The sequence below is a fragment of the Paramormyrops kingsleyae genome, chromosome 1 (genome assembly GCF_048594095.1).
Source record: "Paramormyrops kingsleyae isolate MSU_618 chromosome 1, PKINGS_0.4, whole genome shotgun sequence".
Classification (NCBI taxonomy): domain Eukaryota; kingdom Metazoa; phylum Chordata; class Actinopteri; order Osteoglossiformes; family Mormyridae; genus Paramormyrops; species Paramormyrops kingsleyae.
This window is the reverse complement of record NC_132797.1, coordinates 71,418,175-71,435,285: the sequence shown is the minus strand read 5'-3', so window position 1 is coordinate 71,435,285 and position 17,111 is coordinate 71,418,175. Positions and strand designations below refer to the sequence as shown.

Here is a 17,111-nt window from a genome sequence, read left to right as displayed (position 1 = left end):
CTGTGATGGGTTGGCGCCCCAACCTGGGTTGATCCCCACCTTGTGCCCGTAGCCTCCAAGATAGGCTCCAGACCCCACGATCCTGAATAGGATGAGCGGTTTTGGAAACTGGATGGCTGAATGAAATACCTCCACGTTACATTTAAAGAAATGTTTGGACACCGTTAGACTTTGAATCCACTTTAGTCGTGGTATGTTTTGCTGTATGTTCAGGATGTACCCATGTCCCGGTGACCATGTCTTTGAAGTCATGTGACTGGTAGAGTAACATCTCCCTTGGGGCCTTCAGCAAGCCCCCTACGTCAAACTCCTCCAGGAGTGCTGGATGCTGCCTGGTCCTGCTCTCTGATGCCATTTTCAGAACTAACACAAACTTGTTAGCTATAAAGTTGGAGAGAAAGGTGAGTTAACTGCAGATTAATTATGGGGAACAGGGTAAATTATAAACTTTCCTCTGGATGGATTAGCATTTGGCCAGATGACCAGATCATCTGATCTCCTTATGTAACTGATGTGAAACAGCCATTTAATCTGATGAGAGGCTCTGTGAGCATCTGAGTAATGAAGCAGGCATGTAAGCCGACTGATCCATCCCAGCAGAGCCTCTGTGGGCGTGTGCTCGTTCTGCTTCCTACCCAGCCTGGTAGTTTTCCACTGATAGAAGGGCATGCCCCCACAAGTGAGCCTATCGGCATTCTGGGAAATGCAAAGTGAACAGCAGGCTAATCTAAAACCTCCATTGTTTCAAAAGAGTGTGGCTTTACGTTCCACATTACTGCGCCGACTTCCATCACTTGTCACATATGAGCTGCATAATGCTGCTGTCACATTTACATGCACATCACCATCTCTGTGACTCACACAGGAGCTCACATCCCTTTGAATTTCCCATCTGTTGTAATTCTTCATGAATTACTAAAAATTCATTTTTAAGGACTGGGTTTCATACGTCATCCAAACATTTATTAGGTCAAAATGTTTTTTTGTTTTTTTGTTTTTTGTCTAATAATAGAACGAAATACCACTATACAAAAATATAACAATGTATTAATATTATAGAATGTTTTTTCTCCAGTTTTCCTGTCTTCAATGCCCCCGATATAAATTAGCTTGCCACTGCAAGAAGTTTTGAAAATTTAATTAAGCAGGAAAAGACAGACGAAGCAAATGCTATTCAGGGGACACAAAAGCTCTAATCAATTCAATACCTGATGATACCTGATGAACAGACACAATTACAAGGGGTCACTTTACAGGGAACAATATCCTTACAGTCCCACACCAAGTATTCACTGCACCTAACTAAAAAAAAAAAAAAAAAAGACGTCACCAGTGATTGAAAACATAATAAAATACAATATTTCCTCACTTTAAATTACTGGACTTAAATCAAACTGAGGAACTTGCACATCTGACAGGTCAACTTGAAAAGACGTTGACATGATGAGGTGACATCTTTGTATTGCCACCTAACCCTTAAGGGTGGGGTGTACAGATACCGTGGTAAATTTAAGGTGCGTTCGTTTCTTTATTCTGAGTATTTCGAACCCTCACCCTGAAAAACCTGCTTACCAGTAGATCACTGTCAGCTGCTGTTACTAAGCAATGCCCAATAATTGTGGTCTGTTTTCTTTAGCATCTTCAGCATTGAAAAAGGCAACGCTGTAGAAAATGTTTTCTTCGGCCTCGAATGTATTTTTATGCTTATCTTTGGCTCTTCTGGCTTGAGGTCACAAAATATCCCATATATTCATTAGTCATTAATATGTAGATGCATGCAGAGAATGGGCTGATTATGTATTGATGATAAACTGGCAAGCAAAACCCACTGTAAAGTAAACAGGTATCTATGCCCTACATCGCTGTACCTGGTATTGTACAGCTGCCTCTCCTAAGCTTCAGTGTTTTTCTTTCTGTTAAAATTTTATTGGCCACATTACCAGCCTGGCTTTATGTTTCAGCCACTTCTTGGTGTCATTTTAATTTTTTTTTCTGTCGATGTGACGCCATCACGGCCGTTCCTCCCAAGCCTGACCTCACTGAGACATTCGTCACCTCTCCACAAGAGGAACTGGCCCAAATCACGTGTCTCTTCAGATGTGGACGCCGTTCCTTGACACACCGCTGGACTGCGGAATGTATTCCCTGAGTGGCAAAACCCCGCCAGCTGCAAGATCCACAGAGTGAGTGTGGCTGAGCATAGGCTGTTCTCCAGCCCTGGGAGTGATTGCAGACCATTCCACTGCCTTAACCTGAGTGTGACTCCTGGCCGATTTTGGGGCTTTACCCGGGGGTGAGTTCAGGCCTTTTTGAGCCCTTACCTCGTGATGAGAACAGGCTTGTTTTTGAGCCATGACATAGAAATGAGTGCATGTCCTTCTTGGACTTTGGCTTGTCCGTGAGTAAAGGCCCTTCTCAAGCCGTAAGCTGGAGATGACTGTGATCCCTTCTAGACTTAGATCTGGGACTGAGTACCAGCCTTTACTGAGCCTTGAGATTCCTATCAGCACTACTGGTTCTTATTGTCCTTCCACGGTGTCCTTGATTTCTGGGCTTGGCTGTCATTCGGGGGGCCTTCACAGATTTAGCCCTCTCTGGGAGAGCTTAGGACAGCCCTGAACAGACCATCGAGCACCATGCTTCTCTGTGCTAGAACTGAAGAATACTGAATCGCTTATCTGTTCAGATAAATGTTGTGTCTAAGAGAAATATTATATATCTCAGCATAACAACTGTTTCTTTGTCATTGTTTCAAGGGTAGTCTACCTGACATTCTTGGAATGAACAATCCTTAACCCTAACACATACATACACAGAAATGTACCTTGTTTACACAGATCTATAATGAACATTGTACCTCTCACAGACCATCATTTTTTTAGATGTTTTTTTTTTCAATTTTATATTTCACAAAATTATGCCTTTGGTTGTGAGACTACCATAATAAAAAACCTCTTAAACAATACACAACTAGCAAATATGCAAAAATGGATTTAAATGATGATAATTCAAAACTAAATATTGAATTATTTTATGTTTGCTGTACTGTGATTACACTAGAGTTACATGTCAAAATGTCTTCATCTCGTGATGTTTGTATTTTTAGGTCACAGGGGTATTTTGAGACTCTTGCTAATATCAAGAGGCACCTGTAGAGTCGGCCAAGACCCCTGCTGAAATGATATAAGGCAACCGGGGTCCTCTGCCATCTATCAAGGGGGACAGTGCTGCAGTCGCATGTAAGCCCAGCACAATGGTCACGCTGTCTTTCACCCTGAATGACCCTGCTACTGTGGGTAAAAACATCTATAACAAAAACCCCTGCAGCTCTGTGATGGAAATTCACTGGGAAAATTCTCATTACTAAGCTGGTGCATGCCCAAGGAGGTTGCTATGGTGACCAGAAAAGGAAAGAAGGAAAAGAAAACAATGTATAGCGGAAAAGCACAGATTATTAGGAGAGTGTGGGGCTGGGCCTGGCTCTCTGGGACAGTCTGGGCTTCTCTGCGGCATTGAGGTGAGCACATTCTCACGCCTCCAGAAGCTGGTCTCTCATCTCGTGTCAGCAGGGTCCCTCCATATTGACTTACCATGCGCCGGCCGTCTTTAGCGGACGCCAGGACTGGCACTGACATCTCCGGCTCGCAGGGCCTTTGTGGGCGACGCGCTGAATGCCCTGTAATCTTTGCGAATGTCTTCAGCAGCATTTAAAGGCAGCGTGCCAACCTTGGACCCACAGACACAACAACCGGGAAGGCATTTGAGTTTGAATGCCTTCCGAGTCGTTCCGGAGGCAGCCTGTGTGGTACAAATGTATCGCGTAACACTGACTTATGTGCTTGACAGACCACGGATAAAGCAACGGGTGAGACTCGGAGCCTCCTGACCCAACATGGCACCTAGCACCGCAAAACTGCATTATGGGATTATTCCACAGAAAAGGATTCAAATGGCAGTGTTTGGCCCTTCTGAAATAACAGCTTAGGTAGTCTCTCTGGAGCTTGTGTCAAATTCGATTAATGCTGGTCTTCTTCGAGGTTTAGCCAAAACCTGCATCCTGGGTTCAGTTTTAGATGCATCTTGGCCTTAGGGGAGCCCAGTGTGGTCATGTGGCTTCCGGAATGCTGCATTTCCATGCATTAACACCTACCTGCATCTCTCACTGTGTTCTGAACACATCATTTAACTTTACTACTTGAGTAGCTTACAGCATAGACAAAAAACATAGGTAATAGTAGGCCAGTTACAGTACTGTGCAAAAGTCTTGGGCCATCAAAGAAAATGTTATGATAATGCTATTTATCTCGGTAGTACTGTAAGTATAAATTTGCTCAGGAAGAAAAATACAATTTAATGTTAGAACAAATGCAAATTAAAAGTAACACAATAAAAACTAACAAAAATTTCTTCTGTTCTCCAAAAGGTTACTATGTCTTGTTGGATGACTAGATGATCACCGCTTCAGCTCACAAACCTCTACTCAGGGGCACCTCAGCCATTCCGTGTATTTGTTAAATTTCACCACCAGCTCACTTAATTCACTAATTTAGTTAGTTAACAAATGTCAATAAAGTATCGATTAGTAATAGGAGGTGTGCTAGTGATCAAGTCAAAAACTACCTGCTTTTAGAAGAGGTTTTCATATGACTAAGCTGGCATGTTTTGACGGACATAATTTTATAGTTCTGCACCAATATGACGATCATTTGAACATCATTTTCATTGACAGCTCAAGACTTTTGCACAGTGCTGTACTTTAGATACGAATAAACACAGCAAGTCATACTTGTAATGGTTGTAAAAGGTTTGTGGGGCAAGAATGGTTTTAGTTTGCTCTCCTGGTTTACAGCTGGGTGGACATGACTAACCCAACAAGCTCATGAGGAAATCGATACCGTTTTGTCTGGCATAGGTAAATGTGACAGTGAGACTGACAGTGTGCAGCTTGGCTGGGTACTGACACAGTAAAGTGCTGATAAGCCAGTACGGGTGGGTGGAAAAATACCATGTCTCCTGTTTCCCGTACCCTGAACACTGTTAGTATTTTTCCTGAAAGCGTTCGCTTTTTAATAACTCCTCTCCCCATGCGGTTACCCCTGGGCCCTTAACATGCAGCCGCAATGACAATACAGATAGACTTTGGACAAGTAATTTTAGCAACCGCATTAGAAACAGATTAAAAACAATGAGTTTGAGAATGTCAGATGTGAGAGAGGGCTCAGAGTCTTCAGAGGTGTGTCGACGTGTCCCCGGGCGAAGTCAACAGTTCTTTTCTCAAGTATTAGACGTTACAGAATTTTTCAATCAGTTACCTTGCATGCATTTGTCATTTTATAATGTTATAAAGACAGTGTTTTTCTCCCCTATCTTGACTGAGAAATGTCTGTGTAAGTAATGAGGATTTACTTCCACTAGGTTTCATGTAAGTTGACACTAGCTATTCCCTTTCATTTGTTTCTTTATAGAAATCCCACTGAGCTTGGAGTGAGAGAACCTGGCTTTAGCAATGACCAGCAAATTCACATATACTGTGTAAAAAGACTCAGATAACATTTGTTGGAACTGTTATCCAGTCCAGAGTTGTGCCCTGTACTACCTGTGACATGCTTCAGCTCTCCCCCTGCCCCGGACCTGAATAAGCTTTTAGAAGATCAGTAGATGGATGATTTACTGGAACTGTTCAGGTCCTCGCTGAATGCACCAGAACGAGACTTATCAAACATCAAATTTTAGCCTTCGGCTACAGTGCACCATCTGCTGTCAGGTGGGTAGAAAATGGTTAAATTCTTCCAGAGTTTTGGCAGGTGCTGATTCTGTATTCTGGATCTCCACAACACTTGACGATCTGGTTTTACTGTTCCCGTCCAAGCAGCAGTTTATTTTCTGGAAAACCTTTTTTCCTTCTTAAGGACACAGTTTGGAGATCAAGGTCTATCAATGTCAAGAGCTCATTAAATGCAGGAATGCAGAGAGTGTTACTCCGCAGGTCAACACATTTAGAATCCAAATACATGAATTTCTTGTATTAGAGGGTGCAGAAAGGGACAAACTATACTGCTTATTTTGTTGGCCTTGATATTGTGAGAATAGTCCTGGTGAATATTTCATGCCATAGTGGAAAATTCCATGATTCTCCCTTCCTTCCTCCCTCCCTTCCTCTCTCCCTCCCTTTCTGTTTTACCTTCTTCATCTCTTACCTACTTTGGTTTGCTTTCTGAACTATGGCAGACTGTTAACAGTAGCATCAAAGTTTAATCTAAACTACAAGAAAAATGAAATTGACCTTTGCCCCCTCCTGAATTTACAGTGTTTTCCCAGTGAGTGTGCACTCTTTACGCTGCTTCCCATTCCAATTCAGGACAGGAAACACTGTAATGTGAAATATGTGCGTGCTGAAGAATGAGCAGTATTGCAAATGTATAATCAGAGTTTTCGTGTTGGCACTGATGGGACAATGCCAACCAAGTTGCAGCTATTTAGATGCCTAGCAGAAGATGTTTTCCAGCTGAAGCACAGGAATTTAGCGCACAGAATGTGTTGGGCCGAGTCAGTACATGTTTTTGTCATCTCAGATGACTGTTGCGTCTGTTGCTTTCCTGTCCTGAGGTGCTAAGTCACTGGGATCTACTTACAGGGATGTAAAGCTTAGTGAAACCAGTGCCGTGATGTCACATTTTTAACCACACTGTGTTTAGAGGTGTTTTCCAAAAAATGCCTTTTGAATTTTGATATCATATTATGTATCTTGAATATCGTGCGCCGATGAAACACAGTGATTGTGTCTTCCGCCTGTAGATGTTGTTTTCGAGAGACATGATGTGTTTCGTGCCCCCAGCTGGTTCTCAGTGTTTCAGCATTTGGGGACTTTTGCATTTTTCTGTTATAAACAAAACAGACAATACTTGCAAAGACAAAGCCACACCTGCGCCCTTTAATTGAGACTTACAATTTTCCCTTACCTGCCTGGCAGTGATGTGGGTGTGACCCTAGCAGTGCTACCTTTGCCCCGAGCCCACATCTGATGTCTTACATTTGGACCATACAGAGGAGAGACAGGTGGGACAAACGACTATGGGAGGTGAGTGTCATGTGAACGGTTTAGACACCGGCACACACGCATGTACCTGCATGTTCACATATGTGACTTCGTTGCTGCGTTTCTCTTTAATTGCGCTGAATGGTTGCATTGCAATAAACACTAACTTAGCCTAAGACGAAACCTAAGAAAAATAAAAATGTTATTCTCATATGCTATTTTTCCTCCAAATTTGTCCTCAGAAAGACAGTAAGGTAACACTTAAGGCCGTATTTTTAGTAATTCATTAATACATTCATAATGCATTAATAAAACATTATAAACATAGCTATACATATTTATAAAAAGCCATAACACATTATAGCCATGTTTATTATGTGTTATGACTGCATTATGAAGCTCCCATTTATATTGCCCTATAGATACCTGTATAATGCAAGTGTAAGCATTTAGGATGCTCTGTACATTATAATGGTACAATATAATAGCTATGTTTATAATGCTTTATGAATGCATTATTATTTTACCGACCGTAAAATCTGATGTAAAAGCCCAAGTTTACTGAAAACTTATTTTAAATAATACTCCACACTATTTTTGTTTATTCAAATCCATGGTCTAGTAGAGTTATGAATGTTAGTGCTCCACAGAGGTCGCCACAGTGTGCTCTGGGAGCTCAGCTTGCTCTGTCACGGTTGCCAGATGCCCTGCCTGGACTTTCAGTGCAGCAGAAGCTGACACCCCTTTCAGAGGTGCTACATTCACAGGCAGGGAAGGGGCTGCCATTTGGCACCAAGCACTGCAGTTACCGATATGCCGACGGGGTCCGTTTGCACGTCCGCGCCCTCTCTGCCACGCACGTGCAGTTCTGCGTTATTCATCAGCTAACCCTCCCCCTGTGGTCTTTACCAGACTTTCTGCTCTACAGTCCTGGTACTTGGCCTGGCTGGTCCGTTGGCTCAGAATTTTCCTCTGGGCATCTGGTATCCCTCAGCAGAAATATATGGTTGAGTACATCTCCATTTACACATTTTACATTGTTCTATAATTCAATCCCATTGCATTCCCGTGTATTCTGTAACTGGAGTCAGGGTTATAGTGGTGGTGGAGGAGGGCACACACACACACGCGCACACACACACACACACGCGCACACACACACGCACACACACACGCACACACACGCACACACACACGCGCACACACACACGCGCTCATAGGCATCAGAACACATTTTGAGCTCAGGATGCCGAAAGTCGTAACGACCAATAGACTTTACTGAAGCTCTTTTGTATCATTGGTTGCTATCAACAGCTTAGAACAAGATAACAAGCATGGAGACATAAACCAACTACAACCACTCTCACTGCATCAGCAACATGAACCGCAACCTGATTGCCAAGGTAACGAATTGCAATAAACATTGGGCCACACTTGGAAATGGGGAGCTATTGATCGTGACAACTTAATAGCAAACCACCTCATTTTGCAATCAAAAAATGCCTTGCATTGCATAGCGACAGCTTTGTTTTTAAACAGCCACAGAGAGCATTCTGACACTGCACTACCACCAACATCCTGGGGGGGTGCTAAAGCATCCCTACCCCCAGTATTACTAAACACTAGGTGCACACACACAAAGCAGAGACCCTGATCCAGTCCCCCAGACCTGGAGGTGTGAGACAGCAGTGCTACCCCCTGAGTCACTGTGCCACCTCTCCATTACATTCCTCTTATCTCTAAAACGTTTGGTAATTCACCACTGCCTATTCTGCAAAGGGAGGGTTCTAATTTCAGTCCACATGCTGTGATATTGTTTTCAAATGACACCACAGCAGAAATAAAACACATCATCACCACTCTCCCCACTCTGTGCTTGTGACATTCCATGTAGTTTAACGAGACGCAGCCACGGAGACTGGAGGAATTTGTTTCCTTGTCAAAAATAGCCATTCTGGATGCGTCGCTGCATTCCTATTTGTTTGGAGGGAGGGTACTTTTCCCCGGAGCCCGCAACAACCTCCTCTCTTGTACAGCTCCGCTGCTTTGACTGCCCCTTGTGGTTGCGATGCTGCCAAAGATGTCGGAATAGTTTGGTGTTGAACTGAAGAGTCTGCCCAAATTGGATCTTTTTTTTTTCAGCTCGTCTGAATATTTGAGACTGGCTAGAGAGATGGCCAGATGTATTTCAGTTATTTATAATGAGCGATTTTATTTATGTTCAATCACGTTTTATTCGGTGCTGCAGAGAGTAGCTTCTGCAGACTTTCCTATAACTGCTCTGCTTCTCTCACTCAGCCACCTTCTCACCTTCAGACAGGTCAGGTTTCGTTACCTTTTCTTTGGGTTAAGTGGCTGATCAAGTCAGAACACTAAGGTGATTACTTAACATCAACAGCAGCCACTCCTGAGGGCCAACTAAGCCAAGCAGCATTTGGCATTTCATTCCAGGAACTGATTCCTGAAGCTGTTCATAGAAAGTATTCATTGTGAATTGTCATCTTGCTGATAGAAGGACTCACGTGTATCTCTGTTGTGATCATGTTGCAATCGGAGCCTGACGTGCATGCTGTGCGTAATTGCACAATATATTGCGTTACTGCGGTATCACAATGCTTTGCTGTTGCTAGGGTCATTGGGTTCAGGTTGCTGTGAGTTTAATTCTAAGGATGACTTGATTTTTTTCATCAGTGGAAACGTTCTAGAGTCAAGCTGCTGCATCTCTGCAGTTCATAGTTCTTAGTTCTCTCTTGTCAGTAGGCTCTTCTTCAATGTCTGAAATACTGGGAAGACAGGGATGGGTCACAAGCTTTCATATCAACTCACTTCTGCTTATTTAAGATAGTAGCTGCCATAATAATCTGTTGAATGGTTCTTCTAAGTTTGTGAATGCTCTTTGCCTTTTCCTGAGCAAACCTTCACTTGTGGTTCCTGTCAGTAGACTAGCTTTCGTTTGTTGTTTAAAATCTGGAATTATAAATGACTTGTAACTAAGGAAACACTAGTTGTTTTCTTGTTGACAGAGATAATGGATCATGATTGAAGTGCTGTCACAATGCCCAGCTATTTCTGTAGGAATTTTCTGGTATGTTTTCAGACTTGCTCCAGGTTCATCCACACCCCAGAGATGAGTGTATTGGCAACACTAAGGACAACAGAGCCCCAGTGAGCATTAGGTCTCAAGCTTGCAAGGTATTTTCATGTGATTGGCTGGGAAGTCAAATGGAATAAAATTGGGGTACGATTGCACTGGCATCACACGGAGTTATGGTTCTCCGTCCCGTGTATTTGTCCCTGCTGTGGCTCTAAATGTTCTACCTCAACATTATCGACTAGAACAGCGGTCCCTAACTTTCATCAGCAACACCAAGTCAAGATCCACTGCAGGCCTGTATCCAGATTTTGTCAACTGAGGGATCACAGCTTTTTTTTTGGGGGGGTGAGGTGGGTTCATGCATATCATTTTACTACATGGTGGTGAGCCAGGACGGAAGCAGACAAATTATGTGGGGGGATTCAAACCCATGATTTTATTATGTGGCTACATGCCAGGTCCACTGAATCCGGTTAGTGGACTGGTGGGGGCCAGTCGATCATGCAGTTCGGATTCAATTGTAGTTTGGTCTGGATGTGGAGTGGAGTCCACTGGTCTAAAACATTCCGTGTTCCATGAGGACTCCTCATCTCAGCTCCAAGTGACAGATGTCAGTCATCCTCAGTGGTAGCAGGCGACAGGCGGTCCCGCTGGGGGCAGATTCACAGTGGCTGGTTTCATGCTCAGTGGGACGGTGATGCCACGGTTTTGGTTGCGGGACGTGGATGGCGAAGGCACAGAAACCACACATCTCTCTTTGTTCCCCCTGAATCGTGTCACTGTGTTTGAGGGGCAGGGCAGATAACAAGGCGCCTGTCATTCTGTCATACCCTGGGGTTACATGTGGCATCCCCCGTCCGCCCAAGTGTTAAATTCCATCAGGAGAACAAAAAACTCTGCAGCAGAACCAGAACAGGGCACACACAACATTACCCCCTTTGCGAGCACTTTCAGCTGATCTCACACAACAGATACTTAGACGTCGATTCTGCCATCTGGTGGAAAGGCAGCAAATACGCTTACAAACTCATGGCAAACAGAGATCAGCCTCGAGGAATTACAGTACGAGTAAGTTACGAGTAAGTCGTGTAAATTGCTGGATCTATCCATTAATCCATCCGTTTTCTACCCTATCGAGAGCAATTTGGCTCTTAGAGCAGGTATCTCACTGTTTTGGTTTCTGGGTTGTTAGATGACACTGTTTATTGTTTTGACAGGTGATATCAGATCAGTTTTAAGAAGCAGTTCTTGTACAAAATCAGATAATTCCACAGTTGTACACACACTAGTACAATGGCAAAAAAATATACACAGGTACAAACCTTACCAGTTAGCTTTGTCTGTCTTTGTCTTCCACTTGCTGTTATTAGGGACTTGATTAATTTACATGTCATACAATATTGTCCAAGCATATTGTACATCGGTAGATTTGAGAATGTTTCAAAGACCAATCGAATTGAGTAAGGAGTCTTCACGAGAAGCAGGAAGTTACTGACGGCTGTAATCACACATGCAGGGAGTCATTTGACAAACATGTTTTGTAACTGGAAATGTTAACGTCTCACTTAAAAATGTACATTTGACTTGGGATTAATTATGCTTTAAATATATGCTGTAATTATAGCTACAAGCAATATGAGTCACTGAGCAATATATTAATTTACAGTGGGAAAGCAAAATGCGTCATTGTTTGGACAAGTAGGACACAAAGGGGCAGAAAGGGACACCAGTACAACCTGGCCCTAAATTTGGGTCTGACCTGCTAATGTCCAAGCTGTGTAATGGTGGCACTGGAACTTACATTGCAGTAACTCACTGGCCCTCACCTTCCTTTCAAAGCTTCTCATATGGATTTGAACATATTGCAGTGATTGCCAGTGGCGCAGTAGGGGCATGGATACCCTGGCACAATCAGGGGGGGCAGCATACTACAGGGACCCTCAAATGCAAAAAGGCAGGTGGTGGGGCCCAAGGTGACATTTTGTCAGAGGGCCCAGAATTTCCAGCTATGCCCGTGATAATCGCAGTGCCAGTGGGAGGCAAAGCATCACTGCAGATAAGTTCACTGCTGTGTACAGTACAGTGATGATACAGGATGCCTCCGGTCCCATTTTATGAAGTAATTCTTCCTAAAATCACACATTTTTAAGTTCCTTATCAAACACTGGATTCCATAGAATGCAATGACTGCTTACGTGAAAAGCTGTAAAAAATAAAGTGTTTACTAAAGCCTTTGAAATATTTTCACCTAAAGAAGAACATGAAAATATGAAGAATGGGATGAGGATTGGTGCAGGAGTAAAGTGGTAAGGACTTGTCTAAGGTTGTATTCTCCCCCATATGGAAATGACTGTGCTACAATAGATACCTTCTCATACAAAAAGAACACGATGTTCGCTATTACATTTCTCCAAGGGTGTAACTTTGGGTTGAGCATTGGGAGGGTTGTGGTCTCCACCCATTTAGGGGGATCCAGGGGGTTGTATTAGCTGGTTTTGATTATTCTGGGTGTGGGTTACAACCTCCCCACCCCACCCTATAATTTACACCCATGCATCTCTCTGTCAGGTCTGCAGTTGCCACACAAAGGCTGCCTTTAAACAAGCAACATGTTTATTTTAGTATTCAGTGTAGTGACTGTGGGAGGGGCCACAAACCTCAGGGGCCCCATGCAAATGCGTGGTTTGGGTGGGGCCAAATGCTCCAGTCCAGTTTCCTCCCATAATCAAAAATGATGGCTAATGGTGAGGTAAATGGGCCGTTCTTATAAAAACGCTGCGGTCTAGACAAACTGCTATGGCTGACTTCAGACCATCGATCACCTTCCATGTCTCCTTTATAACCTAGATATATTTGGAGGGGAAATGACATGTTGTCACATACAGCTTGAGTACTGCGGTCCGCTCAGCCTCAGGTGTGTTTCATTGTACATTTATACGCACTTAATTTATGTCTCTGAGTTGCCGATAGTGTATGGTTGAACATGCCCTGTGATAGACTGCCGTTCCAGCCGGGGTGGATCCCTGCCTCAGCTTTATGCTGCCTGGGACAGACTCCAAGCGCCGCCCCGTGAGTCTAACCATGGAAAGCACAATGAAACCATAAATTTATGATTTGGATACATGATGGAAACAGATGACTAAAGACATAAGTCACCCGGCCCACATTCACGCTGTGAACCTCCACACAGCTCGCTGCCCCTGGTACCACGGGGTAAGCAACACTCACGGTAAACACGCTGGGTGACTTTGAGGAAAGAATACAGGGTACGGGCTGATAGCACATTGTTCCAAGGGGAAGGACGCGGTCAGGGTCGTACTTTGCTGTTATTCTTATTCAAACACGGCGCTGATTAAACAGTGAGCTTAACTTCCGCTGCTCAGAGTCCAGCATTTCGGTGGTATTGCTCCTCAGCCCTGCCTTTACAGCTCCTCCTGTGCCTCACAACTGTAAGTCCTTCCCATAAATTTTGCTTTTTTCCAGACAGTTTCTTCTTAAGCAAAGGCTGGTCAGTATGATGTATGTTTGAACCTGCGACTCTAGGCCTGTACTGAGTAACATGTACTTGCGACAGCTTCTCAATGATTTTGTCTCGCTGCTTATCTTCCGTTGGTCAGCAGGGTGTAAACCTCTTTTTTTTTTATTCTTAAAATATGTCTGTCAGTATATTACAACACTCCATGTCAACGTGACAACCTGCAGATTAATTTTGGGGTGAAATAACCAGCAATGCCTCTAATAACCAGCAGGTGTCACTACAACCACTAAAAGAGCCCAACATGCTCAATGTATTTTAATTATCACTCTTTTATTCTCTCGATGCCATCATTCTGCATTCACACTGCTGTTTTTGAAGGAAATGGCAGCCACGCTTGCAAACATGACGCAGCAGCTGGGCGATTTGCTGGGCCGCTCACTGGGCCAGTACTTGGACCACTGGAGACTGAATGTCACACAGGCGCAGAAGGCCCTAAACCAGCGGCTGGCAGAGGAGAACTTCCAGGATGTCATCTGGTACCTCATGGTGATGATAGGCATGCTGGCCTTCATCATTGTGGCCATGCTTGTCAGCACAGTCAAGTCCAAGCGTCATGAGCACTCCGGAGACCCTTACCACAAATACATCGAAGGAGACTGGACCACGGCCCTCAATAACCAGTACAACAAAGCCAGCTACCTGAAGTCCAACCCCATTGCCCAGAGCTACTCTCCATGACAGGTTCTGTATGCAGTTTCACATTGGCTTTGGGACATCTGAACTAATCTGATATCACACGATGTAACAGCAGTGATCCAAAAATCCATGCAAACACAACTGATAAAACTGGAATTTCCACTATGAACACATTTGTCCACTGAGATGTTCAGTCAGTCCTCCTAAAAACTCTCCTCTGGTGAACTGAAAATTTTTGAGGTTGAAATTTCACCACGAGCAGCTAAACTAAAACATTTTCAGATCTGCATAAATATGGGGAAAACTGAATTTTAATAACTTGTCGTGTAGAACGATTAAAAACTCTACGGAGCTCAAACCTCATGATACAATCCAGTTTCATTATTAGATGTTAGGAGCTCTGAGTCAAGTGTGCTGTGGTGGGGGGGGGGGGGGGCTCAGCTTCAGCTACCGTGTCACATGATCACATAGATATGTACTTCATTTGGGGGAAAAACATTATATGCACATAGTTACTGACATAGAAACAGACAAATGATTCAGCTGATAAGGACAAACTATATCGGTGTGTTTATGCCATGTTGGCTCCTTGTCAATTGAAAATGTAGTTTCATAATCATCGTACAGTGAATGAACTGCTGCAGCCTAGTAACAGATAAAATGTAATTAAAAACTGAGCACGATGTGGCAGAGGTATGCTCAGACTGCTGGGATTTTCCCAAGCTTGTTTTTATGGCGTGTCGCGCTCATTCATCCCCATAGAGATCAGCAGTTTGTATGTGGACAGACTCATCAGTGGCGCGTCCAAAAAAAGTCACATTTACAGAATTAAAGGGCACTTGGCAGCCACATGACCAGCATCGCACTTTCATTGGCTGTCCGAGTCCCCAGCCACGCCCTCATTCCTGGGCAGACTGAGCAGCTCCTGAATCCTCTGCAGGTCTGAGTTTTGGTCCTCTCCACTGCTGCTCATCTGGCCAATCAGGTCCTCAGTCACATGCAAACGGGCATTCCTGTGGGGATCCACACGGCAGGTAGCGGTCAGCGCCTTGGGTGTCGACCATTTCACTGCAGACTAATATCACAGAGTAGTTCCAGGCACGTACCATTCTTCCAGTTTCAGCTGGTACAGCTCCCTGTGCTCTCTCCTTCGCCTCTCACGAATGGTTTCTCCCGCCAACTTCTGCATGGCCATAATCAGAACCCCTGCAGGTACCCTGCAATACATTTACACATATTGATCAGATCTTTTTGTCCAAAACAACACGCAAGCAATGCAGGCAGCACATAGCAAACAGATGTTAAGCGGCCAACTGGACAGCTAGCTGAGCTTCCAATGAAGGATGCATAACAACTGCAAATTAGCACTGGAGAAAAGAGCTAAACAATACAAAACAAAACACCGTAAAGAAACTAACGGGGAAGTTATTCAGAGACACTGTGAGGACTAAGCAAAAAATACAACAGCATCCAACAATAACCATAAAGCAATTGAGTCTTTGTCTGTGCTCCAGTGTCTTACAGGAGATCAAGATGGGATATGCAATTACTGAATAATTCCTATGCACCTGTGCATCATTCAAATAACAAAAAGAATATCTAATCTATGGAAATGTGTCCTCCGAGACAAAGCGTGTCCACAAACAGAGCTCACCCCAGCATCGATCCAATGAGTGATCCGGCAACCAGGCCCCGCAGTCCCAGGCTGAGCCTGAACAATCCTCCAGTGACAGCTGGGCATACCAGAAACAGCAGCTTGGCACGGTACAAACACACCATACAGCCAAGGTGGGGATCAGGACAGGAACATGAACTCACCCCCCGCAGCAGCGTAGTGGCTCATTGCATACTCATCCCTGTACACGGACAAGCCGGTGCTCACGGTGCTGCCCGAACACAGAGGACAGGGACAGTGAGCGCAGGGACCAGGCAATATGAAAAGGGCTACATGGCATTTTTACCTTACTTCTTGCAAATAAAACTCACTTGAAAAGGGTGACGAAGGCTGCTACTCTCCAGCTCCACCTCCATCCGTACCTGACAAACCCGCGGATGGCAGCGTTGTGAGCCGAGCGCTTGGACAACGAAACACAACCCGGTTATGACATGACATTAACATCTGACATCGGATTAACCTTGGGGATCTGCCGGTGACCCATCGGCCTCTCACCCCCCGCACTCACGATAGCGTCCACACGGCTGTGAAACACCTCTGCATGGCTCTGCTGGATGAACCTCTGGCGGGCGAGTCGGGCGGCAGGGACGCCCCCATACACCATGCCCAGAAGCGCAGCGGCCATGGCGCTTTTCAGCACGTTGGTCACCTCCTCGGAGTACGACTGCGTGTCTCTGCGGTGAGACGGTGAGAGACAGGTAAGCCGGTCCGGCCGAGCGGATACTACAATCCGCAAAGCGTGCGGACAGGGCAGGCCACGCCGTCACTCACTCCCGGTGGAAGAGGTCCTTCAGGCGCTCCCAGCCCGTCTCCGAAAGCTCGGGCTTCTCCAGACGCTGTGGAAGAGCCACCTGCATTGGCTCCGCGGCTCCAGCCGCAGAGACCCGCGGCAGCAACCGGAGACCCCCGATCAGAGAGAGGGGCCACCACACCGGCCGCTGACATCCAGACTCGTCAAGCCGCACGGCACTCCGCTCGGGTGTCTCACTCTGAAACCGAGCTGACATATTAACATTCTAGCACATCCACTGCTAGGGGACCGCAGCAGCGCTGTAGCTCGATAGAGCACCGGCGACACGCCGACCTCCAGCGGAAACCCGACCTTTATTCCGTGTCACCGAAATTGACGCAG

At 44.8% G+C, this 17,111-nt stretch overlaps 2 protein-coding genes across 8 annotated transcripts; one reads left to right on the top strand and one right to left on the bottom strand.

Annotated features, from left to right (window-relative positions):
- Positions 1 to 1,993: 1,993 nt before the first annotated feature.
- LOC111850727 (potassium voltage-gated channel subfamily E member 2-like) lies at positions 1,994 to 14,346 on the top strand. Of its 7 annotated transcripts, none has more exons than XM_072698110.1 (5): positions 1,994 to 2,183; positions 3,107 to 3,239; positions 5,466 to 5,764; positions 6,971 to 7,078; positions 13,987 to 14,346. In XM_072698110.1, exons 4-5 carry the CDS (start codon positions 7,022 to 7,024, stop codon positions 14,344 to 14,346), a joined length of 417 nt encoding a protein of 138 aa, XP_072554211.1. In that variant the 5' UTR covers positions 1,994 to 2,183; positions 3,107 to 3,239; positions 5,466 to 5,764; positions 6,971 to 7,021. The 7 variants fall into 7 exon arrangements, 6 of the variants coding, with proteins under 6 accessions (XP_072554211.1, XP_072554208.1, XP_023680809.1 ...); XM_072698107.1 differs by having other exon boundaries at positions 1,994 to 2,293; XM_023825041.2 differs by lacking the exons at positions 1,994 to 2,183; positions 3,107 to 3,239 and adding an exon at positions 3,370 to 3,517.
- Positions 13,918 to 17,102, bottom strand: timmdc1 (translocase of inner mitochondrial membrane domain containing 1). Its single transcript, XM_023824838.2, has 7 exons — positions 16,751 to 17,102; positions 16,488 to 16,653; positions 16,291 to 16,379; positions 16,123 to 16,190; positions 15,959 to 16,037; positions 15,411 to 15,521; positions 13,918 to 15,317 (listed from the first exon to the last, which is right to left on the bottom strand). Exons 1-7 carry the CDS (start codon positions 16,984 to 16,986, stop codon positions 15,173 to 15,175), a joined length of 894 nt encoding a protein of 297 aa, XP_023680606.2. The 5' UTR covers positions 16,987 to 17,102; the 3' UTR covers positions 13,918 to 15,172.
- Positions 17,103 to 17,111: the final 9 nt, after the last annotated feature.

Excerpts from the sequence above, each read along its gene's own strand:
- LOC111850727 (XM_072698104.1), top strand. The coding sequence starts at position 9,210 with ATGGCCAGATGTATTTCAGTTATTTATAATGAGCGATTTTATTTATGT. Across the intron at positions 9,357-13,986 it reads ACCTTCTCACCTTCAGACAG|GAAATGGCAGCCACGCTTGC; the intron begins GTCAGGTTTCGT and ends CTGTTTTTGAAG.
- timmdc1 (XM_023824838.2), bottom strand. The coding sequence starts at position 16,986 with ATGTCAGCTCGGTTTCAGAGTGAGACACCCGAGCGGAGTGCCGTGCGG. Across the intron at positions 16,654-16,750 it reads AAGGACCTCTTCCACCGGGA|AGACACGCAGTCGTACTCCG; the intron begins GTGAGTGACGGC and ends GTCTCACCGCAG. Across the intron at positions 16,380-16,487 it reads ACAGCCGTGTGGACGCTATC|CGCTCGGCTCACAACGCTGC; the intron begins GTGAGTGCGGGG and ends TCGTTGTCCAAG.